Genomic DNA, 21,008 nt, shown 5'->3' on the forward strand with positions numbered 1-21,008 from the left:
AAGCATATGCTTTTTGTACATACCTAAACCTTGGTTAATTGAGTTTCTTGGGTCTCAAGCTTCTCCATAAAAAAAGGAATCTAAACCAAAAAAAAAAAAGACCTAAAGCCTTAATGCCTAAATATAAAGTCCTATCCAAGAGTTGTAACTCCATCATTACTAATCAAACTAGAAAGAAGATTTCGCAAGGTACACATTATATTTCGTGTTTTCTTATTCTAAAGGCCTAATTTAATTATAATTTAATTATTTATGATATTTTTAATTTAATTTGACGCTTACCAATCTTTCTAAACTCAATATGATAGCTTTGGGGCCAAGCTTATTGCTTGTTTGGGCCGAAGCCCAAAAGCATCTCTCAGACAAAAGGAATTTCTAAGAGGCGAATTAGGGCAACGGTACAGTGATAGCACAATTTCTTCGATTCTGCTGTCTTCTCTCTTTCTTTATTATCAGAAGAGGAAGTAGGGGAAGGAGCGAGAAGAGCAGCAAAGCTCCGAGCCGCAAACGCAACCAACCAGATTCAGTTGGGTACTAAAAGCTCAGCTTTCCCAGATTTTTTTTCTCTCGTCTTTTGGGGGTCAATTTTGTTTCTCCTTCCGTTTTTCTACTATTTTTTTTTCTGCATTTTTCTTCGTTTCATCCTCGAGTTGTTCAAAAATGGAATCTGGGTTTTTCCTGTACGCTTTTGTTCTCTTCTGGGTCTGCTTTAGTTTTACATTTTGTGGTATTGTTTAGCAAAAAGAACTGAGCTTTGAGCTTAATTGTGCTATCCAGATATGTGAAATGGTTAAAGTTTGTAGATTTATGGTTTTCTAGCACTGCCCATTGTTGTAATAATCTTGTATGTGGTGCGTGTGGTCTGATATAGGTTAGAGATATCGAAGCATGGCGGACCAGGGTGCTAAGAAGCCCAATGCCAAGGGTGGTGAGCTTCGCTTTTCTGCTTCTCAATTATTGGGTTGTTCTTTGATTTCTGTGTTTCTGTTGGCTTAGCTTTGGTATTAATATTTCCTGATTTTTAGGAGGGAAAAAGAAGGAGGTGAAGAAAGAAACCGGTCTTGGTCTTTCCAAGAAGAAGGAAGAGAATTTCGGAGAGTGGTATTCTGAGGTATCTGTCTTAATCTTGTCTGGGGTTATTCAACAATTAAGTAAGTAATGAATTGACCCATGTTTTGTTGCGTGTAGGTCGTTGTTAATAGTGAGATGATCGAATACTACGATATCTCTGGTTGTTATATTTTGAGGCCATGGACGATTGCAATATGGGAGACTATGCAAGTAAGCACATTTTTCGTATTGAATCCATTTCATTTTGTAAATGATTTTTTTGCTTTTAGAACCAGTAACAATCACCCGGTCACAGCATTTGATAATACATTCCTTGTATAGTTCTGAAGGACTCAATTTAAATTTGATATCGTATCATGGTATTGGTATCAATTGATGTCATCTCACCCCATCAGTTGATAACTATTTTGCCTGAATTCTTTTCGACAATTTCAACCTGATGCTACCATTTCATTTTCCCTTGTTGTCTGAGTTTACTTTAGATAATCCCATTTTGCACTTATGTGATTAAGTATCGGTGGCTATCTTGTGATATATACATCCCTAATGTCAAAGTTATGAACTTTATCTACCAGTTTTTTTACGTTTGTAGATTTCTAGTCCTTTAGAAAATTTCTATGTAACTCCATCTCAATTATTCACTTCAAACGCTGTTACTTTGCAGGCATTCTTTGATGCAGAAATAAAGAAAATGAAGATAAAGAATTGCTATTTCCCTTTATTTGTCTCCCCTGGTGTTCTGGAACGAGAGAAGGATCATATAGAGGGTTTTGCTCCAGAGGTGAGATATGTCATTTGTGTGACATAGTTTACTGTGTTAAATGTAAACAAGCACATACACATGCTCAGTTGGTTGTTGATTATAATTTCTTATTCTAGTTTTCTTTCCCTGTTTCTCTCCTTTGCATGTCCCCTATTTTAGTGTTTAGCATGCAACCTTCCCTTTTATGTGTTTGCCTTGGTTTTTTTTTTTTTTTTTTTAAATCAGATTGTTGTATAATGATAAATTTGTAATTTGCTTGTCACTTTGCGAAAATTTAAGCCTGTCTTGTTATTCCCCAATCACCACCACTGTGTTACTGTTTGTGTTTGTTTATTTATTTATTTTTTTTGAGAAGATCTTATTTGTTTAATACTACCTCTCTTTTCATGCTTTAATTTTGATAAATAGGTTGCGTGGGTTACAAAGTCTGGAAAGTCTGACTTGGAAGTGCCAATAGCAATTCGTCCAACAAGTGAGACTGTTATGTATCCTTATTTTGCTAAGTGGATCAGAGGACACCGTGATTTGCCATTGAAGCTAAATCAGTGGTGCAATGTTGTCCGGTGGGAGTTCAGCAATCCTACACCATTTATCAGGTATTACAATGTGTCATGGTTTTGGTGTGCTTATAATACTGTCTGTAGTGTTTTTGTGGTATTGACAATAGTGCGATGAGTCAAAACCTTTTTGTTCGTTCCGTTTTGTTCTCATATATTTCAAATTCAGTTCTTGCTTAGTGTTTGCTTGCATATTAAGTCAGGGTTTTTAATTATCCTCTATGTCAGAGGATCATTTTCTTTGAACTCTCTCTTTTGTAAGTTTGTTCAATTTGGTTTTTCGTCATATGATCTCAGGAGTCGGGAGTTTCTTTGGCAAGAAGGCCATACAGCTTTTGCAACAAAGGCAGAGGCAGCTGAAGAGGTAAGGAGTCACTTAAATTGCTGTTTCCCCTTTCTGTGCCTATTATGTTGCTAATCACACTTATAGGATAAGAGTTGCATTTTTACTGTGCTGAGTTTGATTCTCAACCATTCTCACCTTTCCTTGGAAGATTATTTTTTTATTATATATCCTGATTTTAGGTCCTTGAGATATTGGAACTCTACCGGAGGATATACGAGGAGTATTTGGCAGTTCCAGTTGTGAAGGGAAAAAAGAGTGAGAATGAGAAATTTGCTGGTGGTCTTTATACTACTAGTGTGGAGGTACTTGATATGTTCTTTATGTATATGTATATGCATAATTTGATCTTACTTCTTATGCCTCTTCTATGGTGAGCTTGAGGATATTAATTCATGCATGCAGGCTTTTATTCCAAATACCGGCCGTGGTGTACAAGGTGCCACCTCACATTGTTTGGGTCAAAATTTTGCCAAAATGTTTGAGATTAATTTTGAAAATGAAAACAGAGAAAAGGGCATGGTTTGGCAGAACTCTTGGGCATATAGCACTCGAACGGTAGCTTTGCTTTCTTCTCTCTTCTGTGTTAAAGTTTGATTCAAAGTCCATTCTATACAAGAACGATTTTTCTTTTTTCTTGAAATCAATTATGCATACCATGCATCAAGAACGTTTTTGGTCATACTATATCAATATCTATATTTTATGCGATTTATTTTTATGTTGAAGCAAGTCTGAGACTATTGAACATTCCATATAGGTAGGTGCATTGTCCATGTTATATTGTTCAGTACCTTAGGCTGTGTTTCTCTTTCTAGTGCATAGGGTAATATGTTTTTACTGGTGCATACGGTTTAACTTAGGGACAATGCAAAATGTTTACTACTTCCACCACAAAATGCCAATTTTTTTTTTCCTATGATGTCACCCCATTGTTGCTTTTGCCATCCACATAATCTTTTTTGTTTTTTACTAGTGTTCTTATCATTATTGGTATTTTGTTTAGATTGGAGTGATGGTGATGGTCCACGGAGATGACAAGGGCTTGGTATTACCACCTAAAGTAGCAGCTATTCAGGCTATTGTGGTTCCAGTGCCTTACAAGAATACTCCTATGGAAGAGATATATGATGCCTGCTCGAAAACTGTGGATACCTTGACTAAAGCTGGTATTCGTGCTGAGGCAGATATAAGTGACAACCAAACTCCTGGTTGGAAGTATTCACATTGGGAAATGAAAGGTGTTCCTCTAAGGATTGAAATCGGACCAAAGGATCTGGAAAAAAATCAAGTGAGGCTGTTCTTCCATTTAATTCGATTTTCTATCTAGTTGCTCATATTTGCTTCTGGTCTTTTTGTCCTGTTGAGTAAGCTTGTCATTAGGCCCAGGGACCTGTTTAGCACAGATCTCATGGTTTTATTTCTGGCCCTCATTATGAAATGTAAGCTGCTAAAAGGCAGGTTGGGTAAAATACTTGGCATATCAGGTCTTGGGCAAGTCTTGTATATTCAAGTATGACATGTTAAGTAAAGATGCATCTTTTCCTGGTAATATTAGGGCCTGGACCTGTCTTGTGTGTGGACAAGCAAACATTAGTTAGCCTGTTCCTTACCTTCAAGGATTAAAATGGGAGCCAATGTATGAAATGTTAGCCTGTTCCTTACCTTTATTAATTGGCAATTATTAAGATGCTTGTGTTAAAACTGTCGTTTGTAATCCTGTTTTCCTGTCAAAATCATTGGTGATTCTCTTGAAGGATTGAATAATGTTTGCTTGGTTTTAGGTACGCGTTGTCCGCCGTGACAATTCAGCAAAAGAGGACATTCCTGTGAGCAACTTGGTTGAGCAAGTACAAGACATCTTGGTGAAAATTCACGAAAATCTGTTCAATGTTGCAAAGGAAAAACGAGATGCTTCTATCAAGGTTGCAAAGACATGGGAAGAATTTATGGAAGCTCTAAACCAAAAGAAAATGATCTTGGCTCCTTGGTGTGATGAACAGGTACTGTAATCGCTGTCACTTGTAGTATGATCTAGCATCAGGCACTTAATCACTGTCACTTAATCACTGTCACTTAATCACCGTCACTTACGATTTTGTGTTTTTATTACATGACGGGTATCAATCTCTCATATTAAGTTCTTGCCTGGTTGGGTTCTTAGATCAGCACTAAGTTTTGTTGTATGTTAAATAATTATGTTGTGATTGTGTTTGGTACTATTTATGTTTCTTTTTTACAAAACTTTTAGTTTTTCTGTGATTGTCTTTCCTTTCACCGTTTCCTTCATACTTACCAGGCAGTAGAAGAGGATGTGAAAAAACGAACAAAGGGTGAAATCGGAGCAGCCAAGTCGCTGTGCACCCCATTTGAGCAGCCCGAACTTCCTGAAGGTACATTTTTAATTTGCATATGAAACTTCACAGCATGTTTAATTTATGGCCGGCAGGTGCATTCGTTACAAAGTAGTGCCTCAAGTGTTTGGAATTTGAAAATGCAACTTCTGTGCAGGGACACTTTGTTTTGCCTCTGGAAAACCAGCGAAGAAGTGGACCTACTGGGGCAGGAGTTACTAGACAACCTTTTTTTTTTTCAAATTATGCTGTTTAATTACCCCCACAGTGTTGGGCTAATACTTTTACATTCCTATTTGCCTTGAGGAATGAATTTTAAATTACTCAAAAATTGTTTTGTTCGACGGCGTACCGTCTCCACCTGTAGTTAATACGATACTTGCAGTATACAGTTAGAATGTGGGCATGAGTTTCTTCTCGTTCTTTTTCGAACAATGGTGCCTTTTAGGCGTCTCAGATGTAGCCATTGCCAAACTGAATAACCTTCCACTGAATGCTTCTTCTTTCCTGAAAAAAGCCACCCTTACCTAGGGTGATGTGACTTACGAGCACTTTCCCTTGGGTGCACATGCTTGAATTTTACTTTAAGAGGACCCGATCTCCGAAAATTCTAGTATGTTACAGTATATGGCATGCACCGAATGAATGGAGAGTACACTGGCGTATTCTATAAAAACGCTCCTATTTTTAAGAAGAGTATTTGAGGGGGGCGATCCGATGGACCTCGATAGATTGCATGCGTGTCGAAACAATCTTGTATGCAACTCCGGCAACATCTACATAACTATACGGTTACATTAACCTCACACGGTAAGATCACCATTCACATCACTAGTTTAGCTTCAATATTGTGCTCTAAACGCATTTCAAACTGGCAAAATTACCATTTGGTAGTCTTCATTCAGTGCCCTTGGGTTTTTGAACTTGGGTTGATTTCGGGGTCTTCCCTGCTGTTACAACGCTTCATGTAAGAGTCGAGTGTTTTCTGCTTTGAAGGGCTGCTTCCCGGCTGGCTGAATGCAAGTTTTTGCTTTGCAGGGCTACTTCGTGGCTGGCTGGCTGCAACTTCCATGGTATTCTCATGGCCATCGAGCATCTGATTGTCCAAAAACCAGAGTTCAGTTTACTATAATAAAAAACAAAGTTTCTTTTCCTTTTTGCCCCCAAGAAGGAATACAGAAGATGAATTAGAGCTCAGTAATGTGTGCATGTATGTGCAACGAATACTATATTTAAGACGCTCCCCAAGAAGTGATCGAAATTACCTGTCCGAGATTTTCCAACTTGCTCTGAACAACATCCCTGAAGATAAAGTGTTAAGAGATACAAAAATCATCAAACTATTTGGAAGGTAGACAATTGCGAAAAATCTTACCATATAATGTCATCAACTGTGTCGTTTGCTAGAAGGTAATATATATTGACCGAAGACACCTAAAAACATGAACAAAACACATCAAGGAAATGCATCAACGTTTGCTGTTTGTGTATTAACAAATTAAGAATAACAATAGGCTTAAGGTCAGCCCAACACCAATAAGCGTTGGAAACATGAACTGTCGAAGAGAACATTTTTAAATTATTGCAAAGAGTTATTCAGAATCACGAACTTTACCTGGCCAATTCTATGAGCACGATCTTCAGCTTGAATTAGGTCGCCAGGAGTCCATGACAGTTCTGCGAAAATAACAGTGCTTGCAGCTGTCAAAGTTAACCCAACGCCTCCAGCTTTGATAGAGAGCTGCACAATGATATTTAATGACAAACATTAGACGCAAATCACAGAACAACCTGAGTTGTAGCACTCCAAAAATTTCAGTATTTTGTTTTTTAACAATTTTCGAACTACAACAGAACTCAGTAAGGCTACACAGTAAAACAAAGTAAATAAATGAAGCAAACTGCCATACCACTGCTGCCTTGATAGAATCTTTTTCTTGAAATTCTGTAACATAAGCTTGCCTCGCCACAGTAGGGATACTTCCATCAATTCGAATGCAACCCACTTTCTTTTTCTGGAAAATTGGAAGTTCTTATAAGAAATTGGTCAATCCTAGAGGAAAAATTCATGTGGCCTTACCAGAAGAAACTGATATATCGAATCAATCATGGACTGATGGTGTGCAAATACAAGAAACTTGCAGCCTGCCTGCAAGAACCATTATAGAACGTTTAAAACTCTGAAAAGGAAAACATGCAGACTAAACTAACGATAAGGAAACACAAGCACCTTAGAGAAATAAAACTAAAGAAAGAGAGAAGAATATAACATAGGGTGAAGTACCTCAACAACAGTTCCCAGGTAATCCAAAACAGCTGGGATCTTAGCCTCAGCAGAATCAGTATATACCTGGAGCACAAATGAGGTAGTTAAAGGGTTCAAAGTGGCTATCCAATTGTAAAAGAAAAACTACAATAAGAAATGGGGTGACCATTCAGCATTTTCGGTATAAGAAAGGAACTATTTTGGCCCCATTTGCCCTGTACTGCGAGCGTAATGCATGAATACCTTATTAATAAGATTCTTCTCAGTAAACTTAAGTGAATCAACCTCTTCTTTGGATTGGCAGGCCTTAATTTTCCCTTTTACCACTTCCAACTACAAAAAAGGAGATAAACAGCAGCTAAGCTCTATTATGATTTTCCTTATATCAATTAAACTTTATAAGACATAAATAATGTGAATAAACACGGTGCCACAGCAAAGAAATCATAGAACTAATAAAAGATGGGGAAAAAGGAAATTAAAAGGCTTCATATAACATAACAGCACAATTGAACATGAATAAACTTCAGCTAGTTGGAACTCCAAGAGGACAATAGCTACTTATTCTCAACTTATCAACTTCATTGAAGAGAGTTAGATTACCTCCCGGAATAAAGCATTGATTTGTTTCATGTCCTTTTCAGCCAAATCCAAAAAGACCTGAGATCAGCAAGGGCGGGGAAGGAAAGATAAAGATCACTAATTGTAACAGGACTACTAAGGCCCTCCCACAAGTCACAGACACTGACCTGTTGCCTACGCTTCACAGGAAGCTCAGAAAGAACATCATTTTTTAGTCTGCGAATCATCACTGTTGCCTTCATCAAATTATGCAATTCTTCATGGTTACATGCACCTTGATACAATCCAAATGTTCCCTGAAATTGCAAACGAGTAAGGAATAAAATCTCTTATGACCTGACAGAACATCTTCAGGATAAAGAAATAGTGACTTACACCCTTGCAATATCGATTACCATATTCATGAACACTTTTGTATACATCAGGATACAAGGCTTCAAGCTGTTAAATTTGAAGAAATTAATAAACAAATGAATACATTCTAGATAAAAATACTTACATATATGCAGTTTCTTAACTAGAGTTTTGAAATACCTGCTTAAATAGTTCAATCGGTCGGGACAAAGCAGGAGTTCCACTCAGCAATATTGCGTACTGAGCCCTCTGAAATTGTTGAAAACGAGAGAGAGAGAGAGAGAGATTGAGATCAATACTTTCAATAACCCTATTGCATTATTGACCAAAATGGGCATAAATTCAAAGAGAAAAAAGTCAATGCTTTCAATAAGTAGTTTTTTGAGCTTTTACTCCTTTCTATATATCTACCAGAAAAGGCCTTAAAAATCAGACTTTAGTTGATGACTTGATGCAAATTTAAATTGATAAATGTTGAAATTGTTTCCAGTATTTTCATCAACTTCAATCACTGAACCCGCCTATGAGGTTCTCACAATTGATAATACTGGAAACAATTTTTTCCAGTATTTCCAGTATTATCAACTTCATTTCTTCTTAACCATGCAATTGATAATAAAAGTAGTGAACCTGAGACAATTGTGCATGGTTAAGAAGAAATGACAATGGTACATCAGTGTTACTGGTCAAGGTAGGAGGCACCAGAAAAATATCTTACTAACGTACACCTCAAAATACTTATATACAAACGGTCACTCAGAGGCAGGTTCTAGAAGAATGGAATGAGAAAAGGTTAGCAGTTGCAAAGCTAGTCATCAGTTCACAATAGAGAAAGACCTTTATGACAGGAAGGGAGGCACTTGTCCTCTTTGCTTGAGCATTTTTCAAAAAGTGTGACTCATCTGCAATCACAACCTGAACAAAAAATTAAGAACATATCAAAGGAAGCAGCATCTGAAAGAAGCGGGAAACAGAAAGAAAAAAAAAAAAAAAAAGAGAGAAGACCAGCAGGACACTATTTATCAATTTAAAAGAGGCTCAAACTGTTTCTAAAGAAAATTTTATGTAAGTGTTAAAGTCCAACATGAAAACTAGAGTGTATACCTTGATCCTAATTCCTAACATAAATATCTAAATTCCTTATAAAAAGTATCCAAGGAAAACGCCAAACTCTTCTATCATTAGGTCTGTTAGAAATGTGAAGGACAAAGAACCATTGGAGAGAAAAAGGAAATAGTTTAAGATTTTCATTCACATCCTACCTTTACAAGTGTAGCACATGGTTCCATGTAATCAAGTGTACCGCAAAGACTTGTGTTTTAGCTAACCTAGAGTTGAACGGTAAATAACAAACATCTCTAAAAACTAATCAATCTATAATTATGAACTCTTTGAAAAATATCTAAAGAAATGAAAGACGTATCAAAGTGTAGTAGTGCACTCATTCTTTCACATGTTCTCCAGCTTTAGAGCTTTTCACACCAAACCATTTTTGGCCTAATAGGCATCATCATTTATAATACTTAAATGCTTTAAAACCATCCAAAAAACAGAGGTGGAGGATGTGTAGGGCAACATACTCTGTGTTCTGACACAGCTGATGATCAAAGATATAAGATTGTGTTATTGAATACAGAAAGTAAAATGAACATTACACTGATTGTTTTAGTCCTCACCTTAAACTCAGATGCCATCAGTAGATTCTGAATTTTAGGGACTACATCATAGGAGATGATGTTAAATAGGCCATCAAGATGAATGGTCCCTTTGGCGTTTGAGGATACAATTGTAAACCCGCTTTTGTTTGAACCACTGCATTGAGACAAAACAACCTAATGGAAAAAGAATTCAAATACAAAGTTTATAATAACTAACAAGGCATAAGACCACAGACAAATCTGTTCAATATTCAAGCTGCATAAACAAAAAGTGACCAGAATATTTAGACAAGAATAGCAAACAACATACAAGTATATCTGATGAAGGGATGTTCATCCATTGTTGAATCATCTGCAAGAAAGAAAAAGGGTACATTACATTTGGCAAGATCAACCTTCTTACTAACAGAATTCAATACCGCACTTACAGAGGCCCATTGTAAACGCAAGGAAGATGGTGTGATTATAAGAACAGGCCAAGAGTCACGAACACAAGATGCAACAGCAATAGCCTGAAAACAAAATGTATAAGGTATCAATCTGAGGCTGAAATTGGGAATGGTTTTGCAAAGAATTTCCAATCCTATGGAAGCATAACAAATCACCCTACAACTGAACTCCACCATATTGGCACCATATTATACTAACAATTCTGGAATTGGATTTAATGAATGAATTCAACCCAAAGTTCTTCTAGTTACTCAAAAATCTGGCATCTGCAACTCACCATGAGACAGCACGTAATTTGCGATGCCCTCCAAAGATCCCACTGATATTTCTATCTAAACTTTCTCCCCTAGCTTCTACTCACCTTTTTTCTTCTATATCTCTCTGTTTCCTTGAACCTATAGCAAGATTAAATATTCTTCATTTGTCCTCCAAACTTCTGATTACCAAAGTGTCTGACATTTACAGGTTCTAACCCATATAGTCATAGGAACTTAGGAAGCGCCCACCTATGTTATCCTATTTTAGCATTCTAAATACATAAAGTTCTACAAAGTTAAAATCCATAAGATTAAGAGCTGCTTGTCAAAGGAAAACGACCAGGAAAACTTGTAATAAGTGCAAAGAACTTTCAAATGCAGGATTGGTTGTATGGGACTGTTTTATCATTGAAGGTACAGAAAGAGTAAGCATGAAGAATTTATTGCCTGTAAAGTCTTTCCCAATCCCATTTCATCTGCAAGGAGAGCACGCCCCCCATGCTGCAAGATAAACCTGGAAAAAACAATACTGATAAAGTTTAAAATGATAACTAAGAAAACGACAATATTTTATGGGAACAAAACTATTATACATATCCACAACATTATCAGAAAACATATGGTGAATCTTCAGATTTACAATATACCTAACACCTTCTCGCTGAAATTGCAAGAGCCTTGATTCAATACAACTAGGTATCCTATCATATTGGTCTGGACAGGGAAGAGACCAAAAAAAAAAAAACAATTAAAAATATGAGGCAAATGTTATAAAGAAAAAAAATGAAAGATGTATAGAACCTGTCACTCTAAAACAAAGCGAGACATAGAATACCACAATTTAGACCAGTATTTACTCTTACAAGGAGCTTACCCTCAAACATATAGGAAACATATTTGTCAACTAGCTTTTTTTTTTCCTTCTAATTTACATGTTACAGATCTTATTCAATCAACCAGAGAATTAAGTAAAAGCAGAAAACTGTCTGGAAAAGAAAAAGACAACTCGTACCAACATATCAATTATGCACAAACTGAACTTCGCTAATATGAGCATAATCACCCTTTACCTCGAAGGTCTGGAACAACAGAGGTAGCAGCAATAGCGCGGTGAACTAAGGGATCTAAGTTCTCTACCTGAAACAAGTTGCAACAAAGTATCAAAAAATGAAATGAAAAAACAATCCAGATTTGGTGAACTTCAAACACAAATGGTAACAATGTATACATCAAAATGTTCCAATTTAAGCTGAACCATCATGTAACACCTAAGTAAAACTGGAAAAGGGCAAAAGTTATCACCTCAATGTTAACACCAGATGTCTCATGAAGAACTTTCTCAGCAGAAGACAAAGAAGGTATAGGGAACATCCATAACCTGCAGATTCAAAACTATTACATCTGGCTGGGGCTCCATCCCATAACATGCCCATGTTTTTAAAAAATCCATACAAGATATGAAGAACAAGCATAAAGCATTTTGCAAGTGGCTTTGGGTAGGAAGGAAAGTTGGGTTGGATACCTTTCTTTACCGTACCATGTGGCTTTGGGGATCTTGCGAACAGCACCTACTACTGCCTGGTGTAACATGGAATCTAATTGATAAGAAAACAAAGAATTTGACAAGTGTTGTGAAGGAACATACTTTACCTAAAGGAATACCTGGTCATAAGGAAATTTTGCGGCAATGTTTCCACTAGCATGAAGAAAAAATTTAACAGTGATCTTAGGTAGCTCCTTTAGACGTTCACCTTCTTGCAAAAAGGCAACGAGATAGAGGTACGTGCCCAGAGTTAGACAGAATATAACAATGCAACCAGCGAGTAATATAATCAGTTGAGTGCAAAAGGTTCAAACTGGTATGGAATTGGAAGACTAACCATTGGCCATTGTCAAGATGGGACATTTAATTCCTGATTCGTTTTCGACATTCAAAGTGATAACTCCTTTTAAGACCACTATTCATGCTCGATAGAAGTAGCATATGTGACGAAGAAGTCAAAATAAGGTTTCATGCTACTTTTTCTTGGAAATAGTTGATTTTTAACACTTCAGTAAAAGAGAAGAGTTCAAAACTTCAAAGTACTTGTCTAATAGAAATGGGTAAGGAGGGAAAATTACCAAGGTTTACTTTACATGGGACTGATGTAGGTAATACTCTAGTCCCGGCAGACAAAGGTGCTACCTGCATTGTTGCAAAACAAACATGTAAACAGATAAAGGTGTTAAATTTCTAATTTTTACTAAAAAAAATCCAAGAAAAACATGGTAATAATTCAAAATTCAGAAATAAAGAAAGAACACTTCTAATTAATTAGGCATCCGAAACCCTGGAAAATAAAAGAAGGAACCATTGACGGGAAAAAACGAATTTCACCTTGTTCGGAAGAGAATTCGAAATGGGTTTCGCAAGGGAACTCTGGAAACTACATTTGCTGTTGTAATTGTTGGGAAAAGATTGGGGCACCTGGAGGAGATCATATGAAGGATACGAAGAGGAAGAAGAAGAACACGTGGAAGCGGAGTTGACGCGTTGCTGAGCGAGTTTCTGGAACGCGTCTCTTTCCAGAGAGTCGAATTCTTCGGCGCTCAAATCCCAGTCGTTGTCGTCCAACGCCATTGTTGGACAGAAAACTGAGAGAGTTGCAGAGTGCCGAGAGAGTATTTGAATTTTTGGGGTTTCGGATTTTTTTTTTTATTTTTTATTTTTTTTTATAGTTGTCGTGCTTTTTGCGACATGAACGTCTCTCAAGCGCCAAAATGAAGAAAGTAACGATGAAAAACGTGCCGCCGTTACACGCCTGATTTGGGCGCTAACCTCTTTCCGTTTGACCCCTAAACTATTATCCTAATTTAATTTGATCTCTGAACTATTTTTTTGATAAAGTTAACCTTGAACCATCTAAACTCAGCTACTTATCTCTTTACTATCATATTCGATGAAATTTCATCCGTATTGTCATCAACTACTTGACGAATTTATCCTTAGTGAATCACGTGTTAAATTATGTGCTAATATTTGACAACAAAATGAATGAAATTTTATCGAGTCTGATGAAGTTCTAATTAGTTAGTTTCAAATAGTTCACATAATTAATTTACCTATAAAATGTCAACTTCAACTAAGATAATAGTTCAAGAATCGAACAGCAATTACCCCTTACTTTATGATATGTAAGTAACCCAACCCAACCATCAACCTTTGGGCTCTCTATTTGGGCCCATCACGAGGATGGCTCACTAGGCCCAAACTTCTTCTTTTTGATAATATTTTGTTGGGTAAAGTTTGGATGAGCGTTTTAGAAAACCCAAATGATGTTAAGTTATGAAAAATGGATCATAAACGTAACATTGATGAAATTAGAGAAACCCTTCACACATGCTTTCGTAATGCTCAATCGCTCATGGAGGGTTTCTCTAATCTTATCCATGTTATATTTTATGGTCCATTTTTTTCGTAATTTAACATCAATCTCTTGAGTCTCCTAAAACCCTCATCCAAACATACCTTTCGGGATTTTCTTTTAATCGAGATTTTCAATTTGATTTAAGGAGAAAGAATACCACCACAATCAAGGTGCATACCAATTCTCAAGTGGAACATGAATGATCAAGTCAGGTAGGGCTTTAGGTAGTTGAGATGATACGAAGAGAATCACTCTCAAAATCACCCGTTCTTGAGCAACTAAGGCCTGAACGAGTTAGGGAAGAATACATTTTTAAACCGTCAAAAGTAAACCTACAACAAATCACCCAAAACTTAAGAAAACAAATAGCAAAGTGTCATAAATCATTTATTAAATAGGTGGGAAGAATTTACTTATCACATTGTTGATGTCATCTTAAAGCCCCGGTTCTACATAGTTAGGATCCATGTAAGTCAACTGAGGTATCAATAATGTGATCAAAATATTACAAAACATAACCGATTACAAACTTTAATTAAAAAAATAATAATAATAAAAATAAAAATAAAACTCGAAGACCGCTGAATTAATACAAATGCGGGTATATAAACACGTTCTAGAATCCTCTATTATTTTTTACTTTACATTTGTTCCAATTTTTAGTAAAAGTTTGTAACCAGCACACTTCTTATCACTTATCAGTATGTCAGTATGTGCCAACTAGCACTTGCAATTGTGGGCATTCAATAATTCATGAAGAAATTTCCCAACTCAACTCCAACATTATATTAGCAAATCCTTAGCAGTTAGCAGCTGAGCAATCTCTGCAAGTAAGATATCAGCTGAGCAATCTCTGCAAGCAAGATATGTGTCACTCTCCCAATATTCTTCGGTCAATTCCTAACCCCTACGGATCTGGAAACTGCCTTGCGGTTTCCCAAACTCTCCATCTCTCTCTCCCTATAAATCGTGGACGAAAAAAGTGCTGCCCAGTAAAGCTACTTTTACACTAAGAAGCATAAAAACGGCAACTGGTGCCACTCTCACAATTCTCCACGTAAAGCCATGCCACTCATTCCCACCTGAAACTGCTTCCAGGTATGAAGTATGAACACTATCAAGTTTCTAAATTCTTATTACCACTCATCATTAATATATCATTACTAACTCAATATTCCACATCTTCATACTTGTTAATTGTTATCATGTGAATTAAACATACGGGATAACTTTATCTTGTCGAGCATATACTTATGTTGTCAGACTCTGAATATGAACATGATTTGGTAAGAAGATAGAGCTTAATCATGGAATATTCCACTCATATGATGTAGTCATCTAAGGCTGAGGCTTAATTGCAAATTTTCATTCATACCCGATAACTTCTTAGGCAAGTTCAAATCTTTGCAATATGATGATTTTATATGAAGTTTTTCAAGTTGTATATCAAGGCGGTGTAACTAGGTTGATTAGGGTAGTGTTGTGTCTTTTGTGCGCTTAAGTTCGAATTTTTTCCGTAGTTTAAACTTGTATAAAAAAAAAAATAAAAAAAAAAAAGTTCTAAAGTTTGGTGGTGAAAATTTGTCGTATACACATTAATGAAATTGAATGGATGATTAGTTCTGAGGTTGGGGTCTAGGGATGTGAAATTCAGTCTGCTAAAATTGTATTTTAATATTATTCCATGGCAGCCTGATAAACTCTGAAAAATGGGGTTTAAGGTACTTCTGGTTGCAATTTGCCTGTGGGTTTGGTCAGGCTCTTTGTCTAGTGCTACAAAATCCAGTGATGGGCTGCTGAGAATTGGTCTAAAGAAGCAGCCCTTGGACCTCACCAGATTAAATGATGCAAGACTCACCAGGTCACAAGCTCTTCAACCCAATGATCTTAAATCCAACATTGTGTATCTGAAAAATTATCTGGACACCCAGTTTTATGGAGAGATTGCTATTGGCACCCCACCACAGTACTTGGGTGTTGTCTTTGACACTGGCAGCTCCAATCTGTGGGTCCCATCTTCAAGATGCATCTTTTCTGTAAGTGTAATTTGCAGTGAATTTTTTCAAGTGTTTTGTTGTTCCTGGAGTCTTTGAGCAGTTTGTAAAGTAATGGATGTCTGCAGATTTCTTGCTATTTTCATTCTAAATACAGGGCAAGCCTTTCAAGCACTTACTCCAAAATTGGTAAATTTTTTTAACCCTTACGTTTGATCAATTCTTGATAGAATTAAACTGAAAATTGATGTGTGTGTTGTTATTTAGGAATACCCTGCAAAATTCCTTATGGGTCTGGTTCGATTTCCGGCTACTTCAGCAGAGATAATTCGAAAATTGGGAATGTTATCATCAAAGATCAAGTGGGTTGCTCTCTTTTTCCATTTTGGTTTATCTGAAGTTTTTGTTTAAATGTGTTCCTTTTCCAAGTTGTTGATGGTATTGCAATATCTGTTCCCATCCTATAGGAATTTGTTGAGATTACAAGGGAAGGATTCCTAACATTCTTAACGGCGAAGTTTGATGGAGTCCTTGGACTTGGATTTCAGGATATCTCTGTTGGTGAAGCCACACCAGTGTGGTATGGTTCTGGCATAAACTGTTTAACACTGATATATCATTAACTGGCTTTTAGTTTAGCGGTATTTCATTTCTCTTCTTGTTGGAATTTGATGCTTTTAGAAATAAGAAGAGTTTTTATGGTTAAAAGCTTGCATTAGTTATCCGGGTACAGGTTTAACATGGTGCAACAAGGTCATATGAGCCAGGAAATTTTCTCCATTTGGCTAAATCATGATTCAACATCGAAGTTGGGAGGTGAGATCGTCTTTGGTGGATTTGATTGGAGGCACTTTATTGGTGATCACACCTATGTCCCAATTTCACAGAAGGGTTACTGGCAGGTTTATTGTAGTGATAAAAAGTTGATGTTCCTCTCTAATATGTTCTTCTTGCCTAATGAAATGACATTTGATTTGGTTTCATTGATCTCTATAGATTGAGGTTGGAGATGTTATCGTTGCAGACAATTCTACAGGTTTTACCACATTTCCACTCCTATGTTTTTTTAACTATCTTTATTCCATCTTCAAAGATTAAATTTGCTCGGCAAGTCTAGGAATTCATGGCATAAAATCAAGATTTGAAATTGTCAGGACTGTGCTGGGGCGGTTGTGGTGCCATTATAGACTCAGGGACATCCTTCCTCGCTGGTCCAACTGTATCAACTCGTGCCTAATACTTCACTCGAATTAATTTACCTTCTTTTGTGATTTCTTTCTGCTGTAACAACCTGTATTCCATCATTGATTAGCTCTTCCTTTTCAGACTATTGTGGCTCAGATCAACCATGCCATTGGAGCAGACGGGCTTGCGAGCTTGGAATGTAAAAATGTCATTGCCACTTACGGAAATTTGATATGGGAATATTTAATATCTGGGGTTTGTATTTTCTTTCCTTTTCACCTCCTCAAAACTTCATTTGAAATTCCTCTCAAGAAATGGATTACTGCATTAATTTATAATTTACCCCACATTGTCCGCAGGTACGGCCTGATGTAGTGTGTGTGGACATGGGTCTATGTTTATACGACGGTTCTCAGAATATAAAGTTGAGACTTTTCTTTTTCTTACAATTGTTATCAGTTTTTACAACTTCATCAAAATAACCATAACATGAGGAAAAACTTTACTTCTGCAGCAATAACATTGAGTCAGTGATTGAGAGCAAAACCGGGAGGGAGTCATCAGTCGATGAAACTCCTTTATGTACCTTGTGTGAAATGGTAGTCTACTGGGTTCAACTACAGCTTAAAAAACAAATAGCAAAGGAAAAAATATTTAGCTATGTGAATGAGGTAATTGTTCTTCAAGTCTGAGGCTGCATGACTGATAATATGCATATAGATTATTGACCAATTTCTAGGAGTTCTTTTAATTCTTTTCTTTCGTTGCAAATGTTTTTATGAATTATAAAGTTGTGCGAGAAGCTTCCAAATCCGGTAAAAAAGTCGTTTGTCAACTGTGATAACATTGCGTTCATGCCAGACATTTCATTCACAATTGGAAACAAATCCTTCACCCTCTCTCCAGAACAGGTATACTTAATGCTTCAAGTCTCACTTCATTCCTGAAGATTTTTTCCTTGAAATTTATTTACACCGTTCGGACTTCATGTTCAGTACATACTTAAAGTTGAAGAAAAATGCTCCACTGTCTGTCTTAGTGGGTTTACTGCTTTGGATGTGCCTCCTCCACAAGGTCCTCTATGGTAAGTCACTATGAACCCTCTATGTTCAACTTAACGAATTTCTGTGATTATGCTAAAACTCTGAGGGGAGAGACTACGCCCCTGATTATCCATGAGACATGACATGTCCGATTATTAAGTTCTGTACAAGAATGTAATGACGTTACTACATTGTGCAGGGTTCTTGGAGCTCTGTTCTTGGGAGCATACCACACGGTGTTTGACTTCGGTAATCTCAGGGTAGGATTCGCAAAAGCTACGTAGTGCATAGACTTGATTTCCCACTTTATACGTAAAAGATTTATGCTAATACTAAACGATTATCATAGAAAATAAGATATTATGGATCAGTAAATGTCCCATTGGGTTATGTATTTAAGTATCCAATGCGATGCATTAGGGCCTCTTATAACTTATATAAATAAAACGCGGGCTGTTTGCTTGGTATGAATTGCAATAAGATGCAACAATTGCCAAATTTTTTATTCTGTTGTAAATTATGTGCTGCCATCTAAGGCTAGAAGTATTTGCTTGACTGGATTCGGCAGTAGAGCTTAACATAACGATCAAAATGCTTTGCATTTCGCTATAGAGGATTGAATAAGCACGGCAATTACTGTTGTAATAATTTATTCGACATGTCAAGCTTGATGGAGTAGAAGCCATTTGGAAGCACATCAACAAAGTTCAGTACGTTTGGAACTTTGTTTCCTCAAAGACCTGTTCTGCAACTATCTGCTCTTTTGATCTCCAGTTGTGCCTTTTGGTAGAAGCCGGTACCTCTCAATGCGTCGGCACTAAAATCATCAAAACCGACATCAATGGCTGCTTCTGCCTTGGCTCCATAGACCAGCCTCTGTCAGACATTCGTGTACAAATTACGCGTTATAGATTAAACCGGAAATTAAGGAAGAAACCTGGGAAGATTTTTGAGCCAGTTCAACCTTGATCCTTGAGAGATGGATGGCACCAAAGCACATGGGGCAAGGCTCGCAAGATGCATACATTTCGCAGTCTGAAAGCTCAGTCTGCTTCAGCTTCTTACAGGCCTTGCAAAGCAAAAAACATTAAGAAAAGAGAAGAATTCATATGAGATAGGTCTAAACTTCCGAGAAAAACTTCCTTGCAATCGGGACGTTAAGGTGACGGTATTCTAAGCTTTAGGATACCGCCACCTTGGCCTCCCGGTTGCATCTAAGTTCCTTCGTCTAACCTCTCGTATTGCTGTGACCTCAGCATGCGCAGTTGGATCTGTGTTCTTCAAGACCATGTTGTGACAGCTCACAACAACTTGATCATTTTGTACAACAACAGCACCAAAAGGGCCTCCATCTCCACATTCAACACCTTCATATGCTTCTTCAACCGCCTTTCTTAAAAACTTGTAATCTCTATCCTGCACATCTGTATGAGAAACCCATGAAAGCATAAAAGTTAGAGAAACAAAGTGATCACGAGCATCCAGAGTTTACTAGGTCGCGGGGTTTTCTTCGTCACCAAGCAAACACATAAGTTTCAAGAAAGAGACTAATCCGTCAATACCAATAAGTGCATGAAAGAAAGAAGATGGCGGCCGTTCGGGCAAGGCCGATGGCATCATCTTGGTACTAGTAACATTTTGGGTTAAGCTGTTGCGTTTGTTAGTAGAAATACATTGTGCTAAGTTGAAGTGAGAGGTTCTAACACACTTACCGTCGGCTCCCTCCATTGCGACGTTAGGTCGATTTCGACGTTGATGGAGGTATATGATGAAGCACCGGTTCAATATATATATATATATATATATATATATATATATATATATATATATATGCAGCATAAATTTTGATACTTTGTACAGAATTAAAGAACAGTACGTGACTGGACTGAAAGATAATAGATGCCAAATGTGAGTTGTTATTCTTCTGCCACCTTGATATGATTCTTCTTCAATCTTCATATGTTTCCACGCAAATCAGATCATAAATCAGTAGAGGAAAAAGCACACATATAAGTTATTAACTCATATAACTTCTCTCTATATCAAGCTTACTCTTTACACCCATATTGTTTTTAATTAAACTATCAATATCTCTTTAAACCCAAAAGGTTTAGGGTTTAGGGTTTGAGGTCTCAAAGCCCCAATTCAATATGTAAATTCATCTTTACACACATTTGAAAAAATAAAAAACCAAAATCAAAGCATTGCCTCCTCTGATGTTCTCTCCTTCCAACAGTTGTTTTCATAGAGTCTTCATCAACCTCTACAACCTTGCTCTCTATAAATCCCAAATTACTTTGCGTGACCATGTCAAACAAGCCGTCCCCTCTAAACTACCTTCTTGCATTTATTTTGGCTTCTTTAGCACACTCATTGGTGTGTGCAATATTTGCACCTATAAGACCATCTCCAACCCTTGGTCTAAAACCTAAAATTTTTAGTCTAGAAAATTTAGGTTTTAACCCAAAAATAGTTTTTCTGCTCCAACCCTTATGGCCTAAAATTTTAGTCCCAGATTATTAAAAAATGAAATTAGACTAATTTTTTTGGGGTGTGATATCCACACACCCCATTTTACTTCTCACACACCCTTCTAATTTTCGGCCGTCAGATCGGATGGATTGAAGAAGATCAACGGACAGAAATGAACAAGGGGTGTGTGGATAGCACACCCCATTTTTTCTTTAAGTAACTTTTTAATAAAAAAAATTATGTAGACTATCC

The 21,008-nt window shown here is 36.9% G+C and overlaps 3 protein-coding genes and 1 pseudogene across 12 annotated transcripts; 2 read left to right on the forward strand and 2 right to left on the reverse strand.

Moving 5' to 3' along the window:
• The first annotated feature begins 331 nt into the window (after positions 1 to 331).
• LOC137736612 (proline--tRNA ligase, cytoplasmic) lies at positions 332 to 5,655 on the forward strand. 2 transcript variants are annotated; one of them, XM_068475851.2, is made up of 13 exons: positions 332 to 531; positions 872 to 928; positions 1,026 to 1,111; positions 1,189 to 1,281; positions 1,736 to 1,852; positions 2,243 to 2,430; positions 2,689 to 2,755; positions 2,917 to 3,039; positions 3,140 to 3,292; positions 3,741 to 4,025; positions 4,519 to 4,737; positions 5,034 to 5,127; positions 5,246 to 5,655. In XM_068475851.2, exons 2-13 carry the CDS (start codon positions 889 to 891, stop codon positions 5,308 to 5,310), a joined length of 1,530 nt encoding a protein of 509 aa, XP_068331952.1. In that variant the 5' UTR covers positions 332 to 531; positions 872 to 888; the 3' UTR covers positions 5,311 to 5,655. The 2 variants fall into 2 exon arrangements, with proteins under 2 accessions (XP_068331952.1, XP_068331953.1); XM_068475852.2 differs by having other exon boundaries at positions 332 to 526.
• A 33-nt stretch (positions 5,656 to 5,688) lies between these two features.
• On the reverse strand, positions 5,689 to 13,550 carry LOC137736611 (uncharacterized). Of its 8 annotated transcripts, none has more exons than XM_088682421.1 (25): positions 13,033 to 13,394; positions 12,777 to 12,840; positions 12,536 to 12,613; positions 12,318 to 12,409; positions 12,178 to 12,233; positions 11,958 to 12,033; positions 11,726 to 11,792; positions 11,303 to 11,369; positions 11,103 to 11,169; positions 10,377 to 10,460; positions 10,259 to 10,300; positions 9,967 to 10,122; positions 9,128 to 9,205; positions 8,471 to 8,539; positions 8,312 to 8,377; positions 8,104 to 8,232; positions 7,958 to 8,014; positions 7,598 to 7,687; positions 7,373 to 7,438; positions 7,169 to 7,237; positions 6,999 to 7,103; positions 6,704 to 6,829; positions 6,464 to 6,522; positions 6,354 to 6,390; positions 5,689 to 6,184 (listed from the first exon to the last, which is right to left on the reverse strand). In XM_088682421.1, exons 1-25 carry the CDS (start codon positions 13,273 to 13,275, stop codon positions 5,990 to 5,992), a joined length of 2,238 nt encoding a protein of 745 aa, XP_088538547.1. In that variant the 5' UTR covers positions 13,276 to 13,394; the 3' UTR covers positions 5,689 to 5,989. The 8 variants fall into 8 exon arrangements, with proteins under 8 accessions (XP_088538547.1, XP_088538548.1, XP_088538546.1 ...); XM_088682422.1 differs by having other exon boundaries at positions 5,788 to 6,184; positions 12,318 to 12,406; positions 13,033 to 13,522; XM_088682420.1 differs by having other exon boundaries at positions 5,788 to 6,184; positions 7,373 to 7,498; positions 12,318 to 12,406; positions 13,033 to 13,432.
• Positions 13,551 to 14,877: 1,327 nt separating this feature from the next.
• On the forward strand, positions 14,878 to 18,755 carry LOC137737684 (cyprosin). Its single transcript, XM_068477227.2, has 14 exons — positions 14,878 to 15,160; positions 15,754 to 16,098; positions 16,185 to 16,245; positions 16,324 to 16,418; positions 16,524 to 16,636; positions 16,790 to 16,958; positions 17,053 to 17,092; positions 17,211 to 17,275; positions 17,383 to 17,496; positions 17,601 to 17,665; positions 17,756 to 17,912; positions 18,033 to 18,152; positions 18,237 to 18,325; positions 18,484 to 18,755. The coding sequence occupies exons 2-14, from the start codon at positions 15,772 to 15,774 to the stop codon at positions 18,566 to 18,568; spliced, it is 1,500 nt and encodes a 499-aa protein (XP_068333328.2). The 5' UTR covers positions 14,878 to 15,160; positions 15,754 to 15,771; the 3' UTR covers positions 18,569 to 18,755.
• An 88-nt stretch (positions 18,756 to 18,843) lies between these two features.
• On the reverse strand, positions 18,844 to 20,012 carry LOC137738042 (guanosine deaminase-like; annotated as a pseudogene). The gene is made up of 4 exons (XR_015955262.1): positions 19,997 to 20,012; positions 19,518 to 19,771; positions 19,249 to 19,353; positions 18,844 to 19,160 (listed from the first exon to the last, which is right to left on the reverse strand). The product of XR_015955262.1 is annotated as a guanosine deaminase-like (transcript).
• Between the last annotated feature and the right edge of the window lie 996 nt (positions 20,013 to 21,008).

The sequence above is a fragment of the Pyrus communis genome, chromosome 13 (assembly GCF_041283825.1).
Source record: "Pyrus communis isolate YQ-2024b chromosome 13, ASM4128382v1, whole genome shotgun sequence".
NCBI lineage: Eukaryota > Viridiplantae > Streptophyta > Magnoliopsida > Rosales > Rosaceae > Pyrus > Pyrus communis.

What these genes read in the sequence shown, in the direction of transcription:
- LOC137736612 (XM_068475851.2), top strand. Translation starts at nt 889, where the DNA reads ATGGCGGACCAGGGTGCTAAGAAGCCCAATGCCAAGGGTG. An exon ending in CAATATGGGAGACTATGCAA is followed by an intron (nt 1,282 to 1,735) that starts GTAAGCACATTT and finishes GTTACTTTGCAG; the next exon opens with GCATTCTTTGATGCAGAAAT. An exon ending in AATCCTACACCATTTATCAG is followed by an intron (nt 2,431 to 2,688) that starts GTATTACAATGT and finishes ATATGATCTCAG; the next exon opens with GAGTCGGGAGTTTCTTTGGC.
- LOC137736611 (XM_088682419.1), bottom strand. Translation starts at nt 13,275, where the DNA reads ATGGCGTTGGACGACAACGACTGGGATTTGAGCGCCGAAGAATTCGAC. An exon ending in CCCATGTAAAGTAAACCTTG is followed by an intron (nt 12,614 to 12,776) that starts GTAATTTTCCCT and finishes GAGCATGAATAG; the next exon opens with TGGTCTTAAAAGGAGTTATC. An exon ending in TGTTGTTCCAGACCTTCGAG is followed by an intron (nt 11,370 to 11,725) that starts GTAAAGGGTGAT and finishes TTCCCTGTCCAG; the next exon opens with ACCAATATGATAGGATACCT.
- LOC137737684 (XM_068477227.2), top strand. Translation starts at nt 15,772, where the DNA reads ATGGGGTTTAAGGTACTTCTGGTTGCAATTTGCCTGTGGGTTTGGTCA. An exon ending in ATGTTATCATCAAAGATCAA is followed by an intron (nt 16,419 to 16,523) that starts GTGGGTTGCTCT and finishes CCCATCCTATAG; the next exon opens with GAATTTGTTGAGATTACAAG. An exon ending in CACAGAAGGGTTACTGGCAG is followed by an intron (nt 16,959 to 17,052) that starts GTTTATTGTAGT and finishes TGATCTCTATAG; the next exon opens with ATTGAGGTTGGAGATGTTAT.